Genomic DNA, 20,899 nt, shown 5'->3' on the forward strand with positions numbered 1-20,899 from the left:
AATGAGCAGCAGCAAATAGATCACAGAGGAAAATCTGCCCTCAGCTGAAGTCTTTATGCAAGCATTTATTTCGCTAATATGGACAGTAGCTGTGCTGGGATGCACCTTTGTGACTCACTTTAGCTGCTAGGGGAAGCTGGGTAATTCACTCATAATGAACTATTTATTCTCTTCCATTTTACATTAGTATTGATTTTTCCCTTTCCTCTCGCACAGTGGGGAAAAAAAAGGCAGAGGAGCATGTTTTGGGATTGTCGCTGTCTTTTAGTCCAGTGACCAGAATAGCACATAGGGTACCAATTAGAACAAGTTCTGATCATTTAATTCATGTGGCTGCTATTCCTTCGGGCCGCAAGCTGAAGTAGAGAGTTATACCCAAGTAAGAGTCAGGACAGACCAAATCAATAACACGATAGTGAGATAAATAACAATAACAAAACATATGGAATTTTATTGAACTCCGTTTTGTACAGTCTTCAAAAACATTTATCTTTTTGTTTTTCTTTTCCCGCAGGTTCTTCCAGAAGTCAATGAGCCAAGAACAAATGCTGGGGTAAGAATTTTATTTATACTGAAATTTAGTCTGACTTTATAAAGGATTTTCCTTGAATGTTATATTCATACTTTCTATTATATTTAATAATGTATCTGCCACTCTATAATTTGATGTAGTGTATGAAATATGATTTTTGTTTGATCCCTGCAAAGCTTAGCTGATTGGTGCTGGGAGGAAAAGGATAAGAATCATACACACAGGTGTTGAAACCAGAAACACCTCCACTACCTGTGGCTCTGGGCCCAGTTTTATCCTGTTCTGCACGGCAAGGGCAGGGTGAGCAGTGTTAAAGTAAATGTAAACCCAATCACTAACATCATAATAACATGTAAGTGTAATTTCAAAAGCCTTGTTTAAAATGTTTAAAATCTGTGACTTTCATTAAAAAAAAAATGCCTTGTATTGGAAACCATAACTGGCTGGTCCACTGATCATCATGCAGCCATCACTAGAGCGCATGTAGACAAGAATGAGATGCTTCAGGAGATCAGCATTATTGAGATGCAGCAAAGGATAAAACAAAAGATGAAAACAAATATTGTATTAAAAAATGGTATTGTGTATGATGAAGAAATTTGCTTTAGAAAAATAAAAGACGTGCAAGTAGGGTTTACATTTACTTTAATGAGACTGCTAAATGATATTGCATTTTAGACACTACAGCCAACAACCATGCCATTGTATTGGGAAGCAATTGCTTTATTAAGTGGTTGCTGTAATGGGCCATTCTGGTCGGTACGCACATTCAAGAGCGTGTTAGCACGTGCACCAGCTGTTCTGCTGTTTCATAGGGTATCAGGAAGCAAGGTACACCAGCTGGAAATGCTGTGGTTCCAGGAATTGTAAGCTACAATGTACATCCTACACTCCTCTTCCATAAGCTTTCTTGTTGATTTCTTCTCTACTCCTGTATATTAGCTTGTTTGATGTCATTTAACATCCCATTTTTTGCTGCTGCAGTTTATTAAATACAAGTTTGTGTTTCAAATGGAAGTTTCTCATACCCTTGTGGGTTACCAATGTAGATTAAATGGGAACCAGTCTTGTCACAATACGTTTTACGTCCTTTCATTCATTGCAACATCCTGGTTCACACTCCACACAGGATAGAAATACATGGATGCATTCTAAAGAAAAACCCCACCGATTGTCAGACCTATGTCTTGGTAGAGGGACAAGCCTGTCAGCATAATTTTGTAATCTGCAATGCCATCCCTTATTCTGTGATAGCATCTGTTATAAAGTGCCATGTCCGCATGTCAATACTGTACTGAATACATGGCATATTTTAAAGGATTTCAGTAACTTAAAAAGTTACGCTTGCAGTGGGGTTAGACCCGCACTGCAAGGGTTAAGTGCTTGTTTTGTCTAGGGGGCGCAAATAAAGCAGATACACTCACCTGATTTTCAGCCCCACGGCGGTCAGATCTCTCCCCTCCACTGTGGCTATGGAATGTCCCTCGGCATCCCCATGTCTAATGCAAGTCAGTGGACCTGCATAAGTCATGATGATGTCAGCGGCCCCTAGACCACCAGATCCCAGAGGAAAAGAGGCTGCGGGGACTGGTCTAGTAGCCTGGCAGGACCAAGGAGCCTACAAACATGTCATTAGTTACAGTATAGAATCATTCCAAAATGTTATAAAAAAACAATTTTAACTTAATTTGAACCCACAAGTAACTTAGTATTCATTTGCTACCTGAAACATGTACCCGATGCACTAACATCTTCCTGGGGCCACCCCTTAGTGTACTCCTTGAGTTACTATCTTCAAGGGCTGATAGGCCAATCTAAAACATAAACATATCCTGATACTCTAAATGTGCAAAATAATTTATCAGGATATAGAAGCCAGGGCAAAATATCTAACTAATGGAATAGGAACTTGTTTGTTAGGACACTGTGAAGTGTATTACCCTTCCCAAGAGGCAAAAACTCTCCATTGGTTCCAGCATTATAGTTTACATTGATAGGTTAAAAAAAGGGAACACATGTGCAATGGGGTCAACTAAATGTCCATCAGGTTTAACCAAGGCTGTCTATACCTAGTCAAATTCACCATCATTATAAGCACTGTGTATGTGGATTCTTGCTGTTTGTGAAAAAACACCAAATATGTGTTAAGTGGAATGAAAAAGATATCCGTAATAGAAACAAAAAAGGGCATTTATTTCAGATTAAATCTGTTGCAAGTTATGTTTAAAGTCTTTAGCTTAATCTTCTCCATTTATGTTCATTTACTCTGCAAAATAAAATGTGGTGAACATTCTGGGAATGCATAGCATCGACTGCATTACTTGACTTTAGATGGTGGTTCCTGGCGGAGTAGAATAGTGGACTGTGGGTGAATGGTAATGTGCTCCCCTGACATTTAGATGCATACTATTTTATGGTCTTTTATACAAAAATGTGTTTCTTATTTTATACACACATCAGTGTGACCTTATTTTGTAATAGAACTGTCCCATTGCTGTCAATGTCAGTCTTTATTTACACCGCTGTGGTGATGTATACTTCCCCAAATGTTTCTCTATTAAACCAGGTTTAAACAGTTCAGTATTTCCATATATTTATAGGTACCCATACACTGCGCGATTCTCGTACGAGAATCGCAGGAAATCCCGCGATCGTACGAGAATCGTGCAGTGTGAATGAAGACGTGCAACCGTTTCTACTGTACGGTCACACGTCTTTTGTCTAAGGAGCATGCTAGAAAACCAGCCGAGAATCGTACGATTTTTGGCTGGTTTTTAGCATTATCGTAAGATCAATGCCGCACGGACCGGTGTGCGCACGCGCACACTGTCCTTCAGCATTGCGGTCATCGGAAGCACACCCCTCAGGGGGGCGGGCTTGTGATGATCGCAAGTACGATCTGCCTGTCCAAGATGGGCAGATCGTACGTTTTTTAAAATTACTTTACAACCATCGCAAGACTTGCGATGGTTGTAAAGTGTATGGCCACCTTATAGCTTCTGCTATCATTTGAAGTGATCACTTGAAAAGCTGTCACAATCAGTAAATGTATCTAATTAACACTTTTACCTAATTTCCGTGCAAAGGAAGAACAGCTGATATGCTCTCCATTGCCTGACACCTTCACCGAGCATATTTATAAATCCATTCCATCCTCTACATCATTTATAGTGACAGTACAGCTCATAGTGAAGCAATGTTTAGACCTGTTCAGGTAGGGTTTTGGTGAGGAAAGGCCATATAGAGAAACAACATGCTTCTGGATGTTGGGCACAAGCGATACAATAAGGGCCCCTTCACACCAGACAAAGTGTGTTCTGCCCTAATTCTGGCCACCAGTGAGCCACCGCAATGCGATCCAGTCAGAATCGGGCCAGAACGCACTGTCTGGTGTGAACGGCCCTAAAGACAATGGGAGGAATTTATGAATGTGTTTGCGACAACACTTTTAGTTGCAAATACCAAAATGTCATGCTATCTAATTCAAAAGTTTTATCTTTGTATTGCATCTTTTTTAAGTGTTTTTGTGAGATATTAATGTTTGTATCTCACTGCACATGTTTTGTGACATTTCACATAATCTCTCAACTGCCCAGTAATTGCATCCATCATTTGCATTTAAAAGACCTCCAAACTGTCGCACATTATAGAAGTCCTCCTAAGCACCTCTTAAAGTAGAGCAAAGCTAATTCAGCTTTATGCCCTGAAGTCACCAAAGCACTTCAGAGCTATTTAGTTGTCCTCCAGGAAATGCCCCGCAAGTTTGCAACAATTTTGAAATAATTTTAAGACAGTTCTTACGAAGGCATTTAGGAATGAAACATAAACTAGGATAATGAATCTGCCTCTATATGCACTAGAAATCAGGGATTCCACAGTTTAAAAGATGCTGATGATGTGTCCAATTTGATAAATGTTCTCCTATGTTTTTTTATCCTACAGAAAAAGCTGTACTTTTTCCAGACTTATAATAGGGTTACGCTGTGTTCCCATTTTAGAAATAAATTTGTTTTTTGTGCAGTTTCAATAGTTAACAATTATTTTTCTAAGCTCCTTAATTAAATATAAAGATATCCAGAATGGTAAATGTAAAACTATAGACATTATACTGTATGCACATTGATATGCAACACATACAGTATTTATGCTATGAATACTAGTAGAGTCACAGGGTAAGGGTACCAATGTGTTGATGGTATATATTTGAATATTAACTCATACCTTCTTGATCGCATTGGTTGTCTGATCCATGTGATCCATCAGCGGGAGAAGAGGTCAGAATGGAGCAGATGTCACAGCCTAGTCATCTGCTCCATTCTGATCTCTTCTCCCGCTGATTGGCCGATTGGATTATTGACAGGCTTCCTCACCAAGTCAGGAGTGACTGGTGAGGAAGCCTGTCAATAATCCAATCGGCCAATCAGCGGGAGAAGAGGTCAGAATGGAGCAGATGACTAGGCTGTGACACGGAGTGGCTGAAGCAGACTGAGAAGACGACACAGCAGGTTAGTACTGCTGCACCTCATGGGGCTGGGCACAAAAATGCTTTTTCCCGGCATATATTATTATTTTATTTTTTTTAAACAATTTTATTGTCAGAAGTAAAACAACAAGAAACAAAAACAGTGCATACGCAGATGCCTCAGACCAGTATAAGATACATAACAAAAGCGGAGTGCGTTATGCAACAGCTGTATTAACAAGGCATTGACCAGTTCTTCTTTTTTCTTTTTCTTGTTTAAACATATCAACTTGTTATCTATTAGATTACTTTGTGTATTATTTTTAAAAAACAAAATAACTATGTAGATATTGCTAACTAAGGCTTGTATCCCCCTAGTGGTGAAAATAGATGAGCACATGTCCAGACTGCAGACCAGAACACAGTGTGGCACAGCTATATCCAATTCTGCATACCTGGCTTAAGAAAATGTAATATTAATATAAAGCCAGTTATACAGAATTGGATACAGCTGTGCCACACTATACAGTGTTCTGGACTCTGGACATGTGCTCATCTATTTTCCCCACTATGGGGATACAAGCCTTAGTTAGCAATGGCATGATAAATATTCATTTCATTATTCAATGTCTTTTTTTTAAAATTTTAAAATATTATAAATGTTATCATATAAAAAAAAGACATTGAATAATGAAATGAATATTTATCATGCCATTGCTAACTAAGGCTTGTATCCCCATAGTGGGGAAAATAGATGATCACGTGTCCAGACTCCAGAACAGTGTATTATTGTATAGTGTGGCACAGCTGTGTCCAATTCTGCATACCTGGCTTTATATTATAAAGTTCTTATAATATAAAGCCAGGTATGCAGAATTGGATATAGCTGTGCCACACTACAGAGTGTTCATGTTCTTCATAATATTAAGAAACTGACCTAAAATCATGATTTTGTATTGCTTTAGAAAAATGTGACCTGTCCCTTTAATAAAAAATTTATCGGTAATTGGTATCGGCGAGTACTTGAAAAAAAGTATCGGTGCTCGTACTCGGCCTTAAAAAAAGTGGTATCGGGGCATCCTTAATCATAACCATCATAAACTTTCACTTTAACTAAATTCCAGCAATTTGGGCTACAGTAATTCTTCTATTGGATCAGGCTACACAGGCATCAGTGAGCCTTGGCCCCCCAAGACCCTCTCTTTAGTTCACCGGTTCCCCTTCCTTGGACCACTTATGGTAGGTCCTGACCACTGAACACTGGAAACATCCCACAAGAGCCTCAGTTTTGGAGTTGCACTGACCGAGTTGTCTAGTTATCACAGTTTAGCCCTGGTCAAAGTCACTCAGATCCTTACGCTTGCCCATTTTTTTCTGCTTCCAAAACATCAACTTCAGGGACAAAATGTTCACTTGCTGCCTAAAATATCCTACCCACTTCCAAGTGCCAAGATAATCAGTATTAGACTTGTGCATTCTTTTTCATCTGAACTAACAGTCGGACATAAGTTGGACTACAGTGGCGTAGCAGTTAGCACTTCTGCTTTACAGCACTGTTGGCCCCGGGTTTGAAACGTGGCCAGGTCACTAATCTGCCATGAGTTTGCATGGGTTTCCTCCGTGTATTCCGGTTTCCTCCCACACTCCAAAGACATGCTGGTAGGTTAATTGGCTCCTCCCTAAGTTGGCCCTCTATATATGCATGTGAGATAGGGACCTTAGATTGTAAGCTCCTTGAGGGTAGGGACTGATGTGAATGTGCAACTATGTAAAGTGCTGCCTAAATTGTCGGCGCTATATAAATACCTGTAGTAAAAAAATATCCACATTTTTTATAACAAAATTTGGATCCATTAAAATTTTGTCCGAATATTATTCAGAATGAACTGATGTGTTGTTAAACATGAAAACCTGACCCTTTATGTCTGGAAGGAATTTTAGGGGGAACCCCATGTAAAAGAAACCCCCTACTAGACCCTTGATGCGAGCAGCAACCTGGCAGAGCAGTAAAGGGCAGGTACGATCGTGCAGCCCCCCACCTCCTGCACCATACTAGACCACTTGCCCTCAACATGGGGTAGGGTTCCCATGTTAAAGAAGACAAAGGCCTCTTCCCCAGAACCCTGAGATGGTGGTTGTGGGGGTCTGCAGGCAGGGGGGCTTATCTGAATATGGATGCCCCCTCAGTTTTACAAGTCCTTTTTTAATAAATAAACACACCACACAGTTTTGACAAGTCCTTTATTAATTATAAAAAAAGTTGTACGGTGTAAATCCTTAATCAATCACGTCGCCCAGTGATGTAGATCCTCGTCAATCACGAAGCCCACTGCTCGCCGACTCAACGAGAAAAAATCCCCCCAGCCATTGTGGGTCTTTTTTTTCTTAATAAAGGACTTTGTCACTTTGTGTTGTGTGTTTATTAATAAAGGACTTTTCAAACCTGTGTGGTGTGTTTATTTACTATCGTACTGTTTATTTGTTGAATGCGTAGGGGTAACCACTACCTCTTACTCACCCACGAGGGGGGGGCGACATCTGGGTGCCCCCTTTATGAAAGGGGGCACTCAGATTCAGATAAGCTTTCCTGCATGCAAACCCCCACAACCACTGGGCCAGACCTAAAGTGTCTGGTGAAAACTTGGGGGTAACCCCACGCTGTTTTTTCTTTCTTTCTTTCTTATAGATCCCAGTTCCAAAAATGAAAACTTTGGTTCGGACTGAATAACAAATATCAAATGAATCCGAATTTCAGAAAACAAAAATCAAAAACGAAATGGCATTTTCAGCCATGCACATGTCTAATCAGTATTATTCACCTCTGAGTGGTCATAATGTTATGGCTGATCGGTCTATAGCATAGTTTTTTGTGAATTCTGCTTCATGTCTTAGGTTAATGAAAAGTATAAAGTGATGATATCATTACTTTGTATCACTAATATGACTGTGAGACCAGATAGCTTCTGTTTATATGAGGGCTATGACTTTACATGTTCTTAGATATGCAAGTCAGGAGCACTACACTTTATCAGCTTAAAAAGCCTTAGGCATTAAGACAGCACTGTCAGCTGGTGACATTTAGAGACATGCCTTGTGGGTTCTGTGCATCACTTATTGGAAATATTAATTATAAGAATTAATTTTATAACAACCCGCTGAGTATGATTGCCTTCAATCTAGCCTGCAGTTAGTAGTGTTAAATGATACTTTGCATGTGTGGATCCAGTCTTGTAAGAGTAGCATTGGGTGTTTATACTGCTGAAAGTGTACATAAAAGCACTCTAGCCTCATTTTATTTGCATAACTGTATATAGGGCAGATACTCTACTATACACTAGATACTGTTTTTTAATTGAGTCCATTATGCAATCTATATCCAAACTCTGGGCTTATGAATCTTATTCTGCTCTCCATATTTGCCAAATCTTTGGATCCTAGCTTTTTAGGGCATACTGACAGCAGTGTAGAAGGACCATCTCAATACAGCATATACCTGCCAATAACCTGATGCAGCATACTGGCTACTAATATATACAGAAAACCACACCGTAAGGCTCAGTTTACAAAGCTAACTTACCATTAACATTTATTTTCACATGGGTCTAGAGATAGATTTTGTATTAATTTAAAGGAGAAGGCTGTCTCTCATCTTCCCTTCATGCTGCTTTATTGGTGGCAATTGCAGCTTCTACAGAAAGAGAAAATGTAAATATCAGTTTCAGTCCGGGGGTCCCCCTGTCTTAAACTCCTGTTTCTTAGCAAATTACAGAACATTTTTTCAATGCATATGAGATATACAAACATGACTGATCAACTGACTACATATTATATAGCACTGACGTCTGTGAATTCTGCTTTGCATCATAGGTTGATGAAAAGTAGAAAGTGATCGTAAAGTGATCAGGTGCAAGGTCTGAGAATGCACAGCTATCATAGTGAGATTGTACTATAAAATAGAAAAATCTACGAATCGAGCTCATATTAAATTAGCATGTAAAATTTATTCCGCTTGGAGACTAATATCTACAGCAGGGGTCTCAAATTCAATGTAGTCGGGGGCCACTGGACACGTTTTTAAGTCCCGTGGAGGCCGCTACTATATACGGTACCAGTGTTAATGTCTGCATATGTTACAAGCGGCAACTGTCACCCATTCAAATTAATGATCGGGTGACAGCTGCTGCATGTAAACGCTTGCACACTGCATGTAATCATACATGAAAAGATTACATGCAGTTAGAAATCTGTCACTATCCCTGGATACACAATTGAGACCCCTGGTACTTTGAGACCCCTGATCATCAGATTTCCTTTGACTGGAAATCTGTAGATCCAGGGATAGGGATTGTTTTTGTAACTGCATGTAATCATATCACATACAATTACATGCGGTATGAAGGCTTTTACATGCAGCAGCTGTCACCCGATCATTAATTTGAATGGGTGACAGTTGCTGCATGTAAACGCTAGATTAGGGATTCCTGCTGCAGGAAAACGCAAGTTTGTGACACATGAATCCCCAATTGTACCTGAAATATAGGTGTGAATCTGAGTTGTCCCACTCAAGCGGTGGCCATATTGAGTGGGGCACCTGAGATTAATAACATGCTGGATTACTGTGATCCTAGTTCATTTTATTACTTCATTGCTGTGGTGTATGTGTATAGGGCAATGCCTTGGCTGGCGCTCGTGCAGAACAACTTTCTTGGGCAAACCTCTTAGTTGTAACAAAACCGGAAGTCAGGCGGTCGCAGGACTCGATAGGTTCGATCGAACACCGGAGCTGACAGGAGCAGCTCTGCGGTCTGCATCCGTCTGCATCCGTCAGTGTGCCGACTTGTCAGCTGGCTGCGGGCCACTTAGTACCAGCTCCCGGGCCGGAGTTGGCCCGCGAGCCGGTACTTTGAGACCCCTGATCTACAGATTTCCTTTGACTGGAGCAAATTAAAAATTTGCAGGCAATAAACATGTGATCATCAGAAATAGATGAAAATAGAGATGCTGCAGGTAGAAATTGAAATTGGCAGATGTTTGTAGGGCTGAAGTTAGGGGGGGGGGTGGCGGCATGTGCCCTGGGTGCCGCTTTAGGAGGGGTGCCACTGTGTGTGTGGATGGAGAGCTTCTCCCTTGGGGGGGGGGAGCAACTTTAAAACATTTTCCCCCAGGTGGCAGAATGTTTAGCTTCCCCACTGGGTGTTTGCTGTAGGGGGTAAGGCAATTTTTCTCTAGGTGATATAAACTAATCATGTGTGTCCTGCTACCACAAAAACATGTAACCCCAAGAAGCTCGTCTAAGTCTCATTACCATGGTTGACTTCTAGGATATCACATAAGGACATGCACGGTTGTGAGACCCAGGAGAATCCTTTAAGGGTTGCACGCTGTCCTCATCACTGTCATGTATTTATTTTTTTCAAGGAGACTGCTGCTTTTTCATGTTCCATAACCATTTGTCAAAGATTAGAGGAATGGTGATAATCCCCCTAAGGATTAGCGAAATATAGACAGATTCCGAATCAAGACATGAAACTATTGAGTCTATTGGCAAATAAGTGACAGATTGTGAATTCTGTGCCTCATCCATCACAGCTGAGAACTGTCTGTGTCAGTAGTCTGTGTTCTGTAACCAGAGGGGGGCTCTAAGCTCCTGACGTCTACTGTTATCGTCTATCATATGAATGAGTATAAATGTGTTTTCTCCCAGCAATATTGTATAGTATTCTGAAGATACTTGTTTTGCATTTGTGTGACTTGAAACACTTTGTTGAACTTTTACATAGTAAAATCAATAGTTGTCCAGCAATGCCATTCCGCTAATTAATGATCACAGGTGTGGAAGTACAAGTCCTATGACAGCCCAAAGAGTTAGAAAATCCTCACAAAATTAATTACACCTTCAGCAAAGATATACTCCAAATTTAAAGGAGTACTCTGGGAAACTAGGAACTTAGTTACGTTCCCCTTTTTTTCTAGGAAACCCAAACAATTTAAAGATATACTCACCTGATCCTCGGTCCCACTAGGCTGCTAGACCAGTCCCTGCAGCTTCTTCTCTCTTGGGATCTGGCGGTTTAGGGACTGCTGACATAATTTTGACTAATGCAGGTCCACTAACTTGCATTAGACATGGGGATGTGGAGGGACATTCCATAGCCAGAGCAGGGGGGAGATTTGAGCCCCCTAGCCAAAACAAGCACTTAACCATTGTAGTGTGGGGTAAGCCACACACTGCGCGGCTAAGTTTTGTTTTCTACCCGGAGTTAAAGGAACCTTTAAAGAGGAAAGTCACCTTAATGCTACAAATATAAAACAGATCATAATAAAAAATGTTATTACATGTTAATTATAAAACACATGGGGGTCTATTCACTAAGCTGCCGTAGGCAGGCGAGTGAATGACCGACCTGAAGAAGAAAAATAGTTAAAAAAGTAGACACAGCTAGCTCCGCCCAACTGTTTTCTATTGGCCAGCGGTTCTGCTGCTGTCAAAAAAAGAAGAAAATAGAAAAACAAATTTGCCATAGGAATGCATTGGTAGATTCCTATTGGCTATTTCAATTTGCAATAGCCAATAGCAAACTAGCTAATGCACCTGCCCTCTGCCGCTGTCAATCACTAGAGGGGACCTAATGGAGAACTGCAGGTCCCCTCTGCTGATTGACAGCAGCAGTGGGTGGGTGCAATAGCTAGTTTGCTATTGGCTATTGCAAATTGAAATAGCCAATAGGAATCTACCAATGCATTCCTATGGTGAATTTTTTTTTTATTCTGACGCCAGCCAACGGCTCCATGTCAGAATAAAAAAAAAAAGAAAAAGCAGTGTTTCTCTCCGGGGCGGCCGGGAGAGGGAGACTCCCGGAGCGCCCGGGAGAGTTAGGCTGTCTGGAGATCAGTGTCCATGGTTAGCTGGTAACCAGGGACGCTGATCTCTCTATCTCTCTGCAAGTGACCGGAGCCACCCGTAAGATCACGGCTGGCTCTGCCCAGCTGTCAGAAGCAGGCTGTCGGCCGGCCACTCGGCCAGCTTCGGCTTTTACCTTGGCTCAGTCGAGCCGAAGCCGAAGCGACTGAGCCGCTCGGCCGACTTCGGGAGCTGTACGGGCTATAGTGAATAGCCCGTACAGCAGGCCTTCGGTTCTGCTGAACCTAAGGGGTCCTGGGGCCGAAGCTAGCCGAAGCTACGTCTAGATCCTTGGGCTGCTTCGTGAATAGCCTCCTTTCTATACAGGCGATTTGTTACTTTTCAGTCTGGTTAAATTTCTGAATGCCTATCTCAAGCCTCCATTTTCAGTATGAACATCTGGGGATCTGACCACTTCCTTGATTTCTGAGCTGGCCCCCATTGCTGACAAGCTGCCAATCCCATACATGTACAATCACCACTATAGCTGGGGAATCATATTGTTTATTCTTTGCTGATAGCATGGTGATGTGTAAACAATAGGATTCCCTGGGTTCAGTCTATTTGGGGAATGATATTATTTATACAGTACCACGGTATCAGCAAACAATATAATTTCTTGGCTAGAGAGCTGGGTGCACATGCGTGAGATTGGTAGAAGTCTAGCCAGGGGAATAAAATGGTTTACATGTTGCCATCATATCAACAATATCTGCATATCCTAGGACTCTGCCAGCAATGCTGTTCGTCATTCTCGCCCCGGGAGAGAAATGTAGAAGTAAGGTGAACACAAGAAGAAATCAAACAAAATATTGTATGCAAATTTGTAAAATTTTTGCTTAAGTTTAAAAAAAAGTGAAAGATCTGCTTTATTAGGACAAATATATACTGATGCATTCTAAATTACTGACCTGAAACAAGCATACAGGTTAGAAATTCAAAGTGAAGTCAGAATGTTAATGCTTATTCCAGGTTACTCTGCATCTTTTAGCATAAGTTTGCAGTGGCAATTTCCATATTCTTTTAGTACAGGCTTCCTTTAAAGGAGAACAATGAGGTGAGTGATTTTCACTCAACCTCATATTTCGAGCCGACCTGTGACAATGAAACTGCCACACGTCGGCTCAATAGATCAGGAAGTGAGCGAACACTTACCGTCGCACGCTCACTTCTCGATCATGTCCCTGCAGAGAGCGTGACTGTCACTCACGGCTCCCTGCAGGGATTTCCCCCCTCTCCGATCCTCCAGCGCTGACTGGCGGAACGGACGGGGGAGGGGCGGGTACAGCTGGCTCGGCCTCTAGATAGGCAGAGCCAGCTGTAAATCACGCAGCTGGGTGGATCTCGACAGTTATGTCGGGATCCGTCCAGGCTGCGACGGTCTCAGTATACCGGGAGCTGTAGCTCGCGGTATACTGAGCTTTGGGTCACGGGAGAGCGCTAGTTTGTGTCCTCCCGTGACCCTTAGGAGAACTATGGGGAAAAACACTTACCCCATAGTTCTTCTTTAACAATACATGTTATGGTGTTATGAGGAAGTTTGCCCAAAAAAGGCTAGGAGAAGCCAATGGAATTTTTGCCACAACTGCTTCCCTGCAGCTGATATTTTCCTTGTTACAGATTTGCCATGTCTTGTTTTGCACTGTGGGGTTGATCTACTGAAGACAAATAGGCTGTTCACTTTGCAGGGAACGTTTGCCCTTAGTTTAATAAATGAGGGGGAAGCTCTGCTGACTTCCATCACCCAATCATGTTCAAGAAAAAAAATCAGTTTAATTTTTCTTGCTCATAATTGGTATTCTTACCAATGTGGTAGTTTTACCACATTCACTAAGGGAAACTTCCCCTGAAGAGATATCCTTGCACTGCAGGTTCTCAGCTACAGCTTACTCTCCAGCAAGCAGTGCAGTGAGCAGCCTGGTAGTGACATCACCAAATCTCAATTCAAATCTTGTGAGCCTGGCAGTCAAAGGCACAGTGCCTTAGCTTATCTCATGCTGCAGATATACAGCTTTGAGGCTGAAAGCACAGATAGTGCACTTCAATTTTTTCGCAGCAATTAGGACAAAATGTAGTTAGGGCACAATTAACACTTCTATAAGTTCACCATAAAACAGGAATGATTTACTTTTTGAGTTCAGGTCCACTTAAATGTTTCCAGTGTAATCACTAGAGTTTACTATGCTAGATTCACTTATGAGATTTGTTTTTTGTAAGCTTTGGGAAAGATGTCATTTTGTTCTGTATGTCAGGAATATAAGTGCCAAGCTTGTCATACAAATGCACAATGATGTATCTCTCTCACCTACAGTCGCTGTTTGATTTGCTCTGTTTTGAGTGTTGTCAGCTTGATGTTTTCTGAAAGATGTCTCTATGTTTTAATTTGAAAGGCTGCTATCAATTTTTAAACTCAATTTCAGAATACAAGCATCTTATATATGAGTGAAACGTAACGTTTTGAGATGTAGAGAATAGTGGACTGCATAAATACAAAATGACAACAAAGAAAAGTATGTGTCAGCTGCAGCAACCAGTGACACATTTTTCCCGACTTGCAATAGCTTGTAAAGCACAAAGACAAAAGATTCTGAGAAATTACTTCCTCTATTATTTGATAAAAGAAAGTGGTGCGACCCTTTGAGACCAGCCAATAATGACCCGAAAGATGTGATCTTGTCTGCAGTTCAGAGGCTTATTTTAAAGAAAGACATCCAATGTTGCAGTGAATCATTGATTTTTATAAGGGCAAGTTACTTCCTGGATATCAAGTAGCAGGAAAGTACTATGTTCTCTGCATAAGTCATGGAATTCTACATGTAACCGAAATATGCATGCTGAATGACCAACGAAAAGAGGGAATTTGTGGGTGACCTTTATGGGTCATTGCTAGCATAGTATAAAATTACACAGCAAACCTAAAGTGTATGTCCAGGCAAAACATGTTTAGAATATTTTTTTACTATTATATTATATTATTAGTTCTGCAGAGTATAAAATAAAGTTGCTTTTGTTTTGTTTCATTACATTTGTTTATGGCAGTAAACAGTACTACCATAACAGTAAACAGTGAAGTAGTGAAGATACAAATTGTACAGCTGTGCCAAGGTTCATACTGTTTGTTGTTTGATAAAAGTTTATGAACCTATAGGAGCCTTCAGGGTGTGTTCCAGAGCGGTAGCTGCTGGAGTGCACCGCAATCGCTCACAAAACTTCCCCCTGCGTTCTGGTGCTTGCTCTATTTTTTGCGTTTGCAGTGGAACGGAACGCAGGCAATGTTTTGCCATGATCACACTACGGGTGGGGGGCTGCGTGGTTCCAAATCCTTGCCCATGTCTCCTGGCTTCACCTCCCAGCTAAATTACCCCAAAGAAACATCTGACACTCTGATGGGGACAGCTAGTGTAAGGGGCACTCCAATGGGGACACCTAATGTAAGGGGGCACACTGATGGGGATAGCCAGTGTAAGGGGGCACTCCAGTGGGGACAGCCAGTGTAAGGGGGAACTCTGATAGGGACAGCCAGTGTAAGGGGGCACTCCGCAGGGGACAGCCAGTGTAAGGGGGCACTCCGATGGGGACAGCCAGTGTAAGGGGGAACTCTGATGGGGACACTCTGGGGCAATATAAGGGGGTATTCTGATGGTGACAAGCAATGCAAGGGGGTGCTCTGATGGGGATAAGCAATGCAAGAGAGCACTGTAATGGGGACAAACAATGTAAAAGGGCACTCTGATGGGGACAAACAATGTATAGGGGCACTTTGATGGGGACAAACAATGTAAAGGGGCACTCTGATGGGGACAAACAATGTATAGGGGCACTTTGATGGGGACAAACAATGTAAAGGGGCACTCTGATGGGGACAAACAATGTAAGGGGGCACTCTGATGGGGGAAAAACAATGTAAGGGGGCACACCGGGATCGATGCATCAGCACTGTGTCTGGGGAAAATACACCAGCAGCTGTGCGTTGCAGTGCAGCTGCTGATGTGAATGCAGCCTAAATGGCGGATCCCGTTTTAGAAACAGAGTGGCTGTTCTGTCCAGACCGCAATTCGGATCTCAGCTCAATTACAATTTTGCTCACTGGACCTCCTTGAATATTAATTCACTAACCATGCTGTAGGAGAATGACAATGAGAACTAGATTCAGTATTACCAGTGACTGGGTTAGGTTTTTCAATCAAAACTGATGGTTTGATCTGTTCTACGTTATAACGAAAAACATCAAGAACTTAATTTTGTCTATCTGATCTTTACAACAGAATTCTGTTGAAAGGAAATGTAGACTAATCCAAAGAGATTTTAAAGGGTCTCTGAGGAGTTGCTGAGGTTGATGAGACTATAAGATGTTACAGGATGATTTCTTGGGCCAACATTAGTCCACAGTTAGGAAGACAGCTTGCGAACAGACAAAAATCCAGCACCATTGCCATGCTCTCTAGCAAAGGATTGCCTAAAAAAATCAATGGCATTTTGAAAAATTAGGGATGGTGTTCATCCCTGTGCTGCTCAAATAAAGTTTTGGAAAGACCCCTGAATGTTCCACAAGACCATTAGAGCAATATTTTGTGGACATGAGACAAAGTTTTGCTTATGTACTATGTTATGTTGGGTGAAAAAAACCCATAAATTCTTTATCATTTATTATGGGACACAGGATTAATAGTTATTCTGATATGATTGTATTATATTGCTGCCTTTGGGAGGAACTGGACACTGAAATAAAAAAAGAATTTAGCCAATCAGTTATAACCCCTCCCACTACCTTCAAAAATCAGTTTTATGCTAGGAGGATGAGCATGGGTATGTCCATGGTAGGGGCGAAAAATTCCCGGAATGTGACATACTCAGTGGTTTCTGCATGCGGTACTTTGTTAGTATGTTTTTTTGCTGCAGCACGCTATTCAAGTCTGCGTCTATGGTAAGTCTAGAGCTTGCACCTTATGAACATGGCACTCTATTATAATTTCTCTGTATTTACCCTTTAAGGGTTAACGTGCCGAAGACTTAATTGCTGCATCGGTACCTGTTGTGCCACATGTGCACTTACACTATCTCTTCCTGCTTTTCACCATAAGGTAGTTTCCTGCCTGTGCTGTTTTTGCAGGGGTTATGGGTATTATCCTAATTTGTCCTCCCCAAAATTTGCATAGCACACTATTACCATTACTCCTGTAATTTCCCTACAAGGGTTAACACACTGGAGAATTAGGTGCTGCATCAGTAACAGCTTTTCTCGTTTTTCAGCGTTAGGTAGTTTTCCGCATTTTCTCTTATTGCAAGGTTTTGGTTATTATCTCAGTTACTTCATGGTAATGCCTATCAGTCACAGCTATATAACCTCCTATGCTCTGCAGCTTTTTATTTTGAGTACTTGGGGTATATTCTGGGTGTGTTTACCCCTTAGTGGCACAGCTTCAGAAAATGTTTTCGTTTCTAAGGACTGAAGCAATTTTGCCATAATAAACAATTTTTTCACAGCTTTGGCAATAAAAATGTGTACATAATTAGTGTAGTTAACAGAAAGTAATTCATAATCAATTATTTTATTTGTCCTGATTTTATAGGGTATATCATATGTCTGGGATTTCATTTTATTTTGGAGCTAATAGGTCACAAAATACAAGGAGTGAAATACAATTTTAGTGTGGAACAATTTTGGAATGTGGTATGTTTGTCTCCTATCTTTAATAGTCTCATTGGCCCTTTATATTCTTATAACCTTTTAATAAACATATTTTCTTTAGAACTTTTTTGAAACTTTTTCCTATTGTTTAAATTTTGAAAAATTTAAAAATCTTTATTTTTTTTAACTAGGGGGCACTAAGTGGTTATTTTTTTTATTTACAGGGGCTTTGATACTTAGTATCTATGAGTAGAATACAGTATTCTCCTCAGAGATACATTGTATCACTTTTGTAACACACTGTCGGCTAGCAGCTTTCAAAGCACAGTGAGCTGCTGCTGGCTCTGTGACTGTCATTGCTCTGTGATCACAGCGATCAGCTCTTGCTGTGATCTGTAACGTCTACTGTAGTGGGTCGCACTGGAGCGCAACTGCGGAGAGGGAGTGAGGGCGTGTATGGAGGTAATGGCTTCTCAGTCGTGAGTCTCAGGCGTCACTCCCAGTCTCAAGGGGGAGTTTGAGACTCTTGCATCACAGCCAATGTTAAACGTGTAATAATAGATGGGCTATTCCCTCATAGCCCAGGCAACGGTGTAGTATCGGGTTAAACGGTAGGTAATCTTCTAGGTAAAGCAATATGGTTTAGGCAGACCTCCTGAACGAACAACTGTAGAATCTCCCCACAATGGTATCAGTAACAGCAGTAGCACAGCAGTGAATTCATCAAAGTAGCTGACAGTTTGTAACAGGCTCCCAGCGGAGCTATACTTGCTGTTTGAAGGTCGGCAGAGCAGCGAAGGTGCAGGGTGTGGGTCCCACCGGAGGATGATCCTTAGAGAGTGAGGAGACTCTGTCTTTTCTTCAGGGTTCAATATGTCAGCAGGCGTTCAGAGGCAATTGTTGAACGCCATGCTGACAGAGCTGGGGCTTTAAATAGCCCCAGGAGGTGGGAGGAGACGCCGGCCGGAACATGTGACTTCCGCGTTCCAGCGTGGAACGCAGGCCGCTCGTCACAACCCGGAAGTCGATCAGCGTCTGCGCTCCACAGTGGAACGCGGAGCAGCCGCCACACAAGCCAGCAGGACCGAGGAGGCCGGGCCCTGAGGGAAATCATCACATGATCACAGGACTGTGATCACCTAATCTGCTGTTTAGGGTCTGCCTTCGACACTGAGGGACCCATCAACAGCAGCTGGTAACCTTCATGGACCAGCGCTCATTGTACCGCATGATGGAATTATCCTGTCACCGGTCATTAACGAACTGAACGATCGTGTCGGGATACTCCCGACATTGGTCGTAAAGGGGTTAAGTTTAATAACTATGGGAAACTATACTGTTTAAACATGTTTTCACCCATTCTTCATCTTTTTTTGCTGATTGCCTCTTTTTTCAACCATTTCCTGTCTACATACACTTGCTCCAGCATTGGCTGCACATTACTGATCTGGTTTAGCTTCCTGATAGCAACACTGATGATCCATGCCGGTGCAGTTTGTATTAGTACTGCCAGATGTAGCCTCAACAGGGGGCTCATGTGAAAGGGTGACAATATAGGAGCACAATTGGGAGACAGTTGTAACCCAAAAACAGAAAGTGCCTGAACAGGGAGCTCCCTACAGGCTACACAGCCTAGTCTTTAGACTCCATGCAGACTACACTGCAATTAAGCAAAACAACCTAGTAAAATATGTTGTTTGACAGTGAAGGAATAGAAGTGCATGATGTTGTGTATGTGGTGTATTTATCAAAGATTCACTGGGCAACATGCCCAGTAAATGTTTGCCTCAAATATTAATTTGAAGATTCCTTTTAAGGCAGCTGACAGGAGAATCCTGCATAATCAAATGTTGTCAAGTTAAATTTCATTCAAATGTGTAAAGTATAGTAGCAGTTATTTTCTTATATCTGGTCAAATCTTAGAGGGAATGTTTGGCAAATCCCATTAAACCATGGAAATATCCTTTTATTCTTTTGCCAAAATGCTGTCCATGGTGCTGAAACTGCACACCACAGAAGCAAGCTGATATCCCCATACCAAGGGAGCAGCTAGTTTATGCTACTATTCTGATACCATACCATATGCCCTGCAGCATAGGGTGGTTCTTTTTTGGGGGGGTCCTCACAAAAAAAGGGTTTCTCAGCTCCAAAGCTGACCATCAGTAGGCTTTTCCCTGGTGCAGTTTTCGCCAGGCAAATCTTGTGGGGAAAAAATGGTGACTCTTGTTTGAAAAAGTGGGGAATGTTGTTTGAATTTCTCATCAAATCAGTGATAAATGCATCCCTATGTGTTTTTCCTTCATGTTAGCATATTTCTAGTGTTAGACTGAGTAATAGAAAGTATGTTTCAGATTGCTTTGTCTCCCCCAAGCATTGTTCATGTTGTTATGCAGTGGATTGTAGGAGGCTGATATAAGGGCAGATTTAGGTAATTATGCTAGTTCTGCAATAAAATACATTAAATATCTACATAACTGCATTAAACATTGTTTTTATTCAGCTTTAAGTTATCTTGCTATGTGGAACCAGTATTCAGGAAAAATGTGTACGTGAAAATAGTCTGTTAAACCCAATTCTCTTTTGCTAATAGCATGATTGACAGGTGTGATTAACCTTGCTGCTACAATTGCACAAGCTCCCTGAAACTGTATGCGGTTGAGAGAAATAGAAGCATATTTATCTGCTCGATGGAGGTATATATTTTATCTGTTACAGATAAGCATGGCTGAGAACAAGTCCGTCTCTTAAGACCCCCTAAATGAAAACACATCAACCACATTTACCGTGATATACCTATTTGCAGCCTCATTTTTAAATGTGGAGCTTAAAAGGGCATTTACTGATGGCTTGTTTGTCATGCGTTGGATTTTGATTGACCTTCAAAAAGGAAATCGTTTTTTCAGAGAATCAGTGCGATGTGTGAGAATACAGCTTCACATTTATTACATTACCAGCAGTAATAAAATCTTTCTCAGCAGAAAGAAAGAACATGGAAAAGTGCTGTGTGAAGATTGCATTCAGGAATTAGTTTTGTCTATATTTTGTTCATGCAGCATGACTGTTCCTCTCGGTGCTTAAAAATTGTTGTTTTGTCAGCCAGAACCTTCTGGGCATCTTCTAATTAATTATGAAAAAGAAGATATTAAAGTTCACTACTACAGATCCCTGAACACTATTGTTTAATGCTGAGTGGTTGCCCAGAACTTAACGTCTGGCCTTTTAGAAGACCTTTGCAGCTTAAGCTAAAAATTCTAAATGCACAGGGCTCCATAGCACACTAATTATTATTGATTATCTCAATACCCCAGTTAATTTTCCTGTCATACTGTACAGTATCTGGCCATTTGCAAAATATACAATAATATATAAATATAT

At 41.3% G+C, this 20,899-nt stretch overlaps 1 protein-coding gene across 1 annotated transcript in view; it reads left to right on the forward strand.

The window, feature by feature from the left end:
• Positions 1–514: 514 nt before the first annotated feature.
• Positions 515–20,899, forward strand: part of INPP4B (inositol polyphosphate-4-phosphatase type II B) — a gene marked incomplete at its 5' end in the record, with an annotated part of 263,520 nt that continues 243,135 nt past the window's right edge. Inside the window, one exon of the mRNA XM_018563411.1 lies at positions 515–553. Coding sequence (XP_018418913.1) covers positions 515–553 — 39 coding nt within the window. The remainder of the gene's footprint in view (positions 554–20,899) is intronic.

Source organism: Nanorana parkeri, unplaced genomic scaffold (assembly GCF_000935625.1).
Source record: "Nanorana parkeri isolate BGI_ZX_2015 unplaced genomic scaffold, ASM93562v1 scaffold662, whole genome shotgun sequence".
Taxonomy (NCBI): Eukaryota; Metazoa; Chordata; class Amphibia; order Anura; family Dicroglossidae; genus Nanorana; species Nanorana parkeri.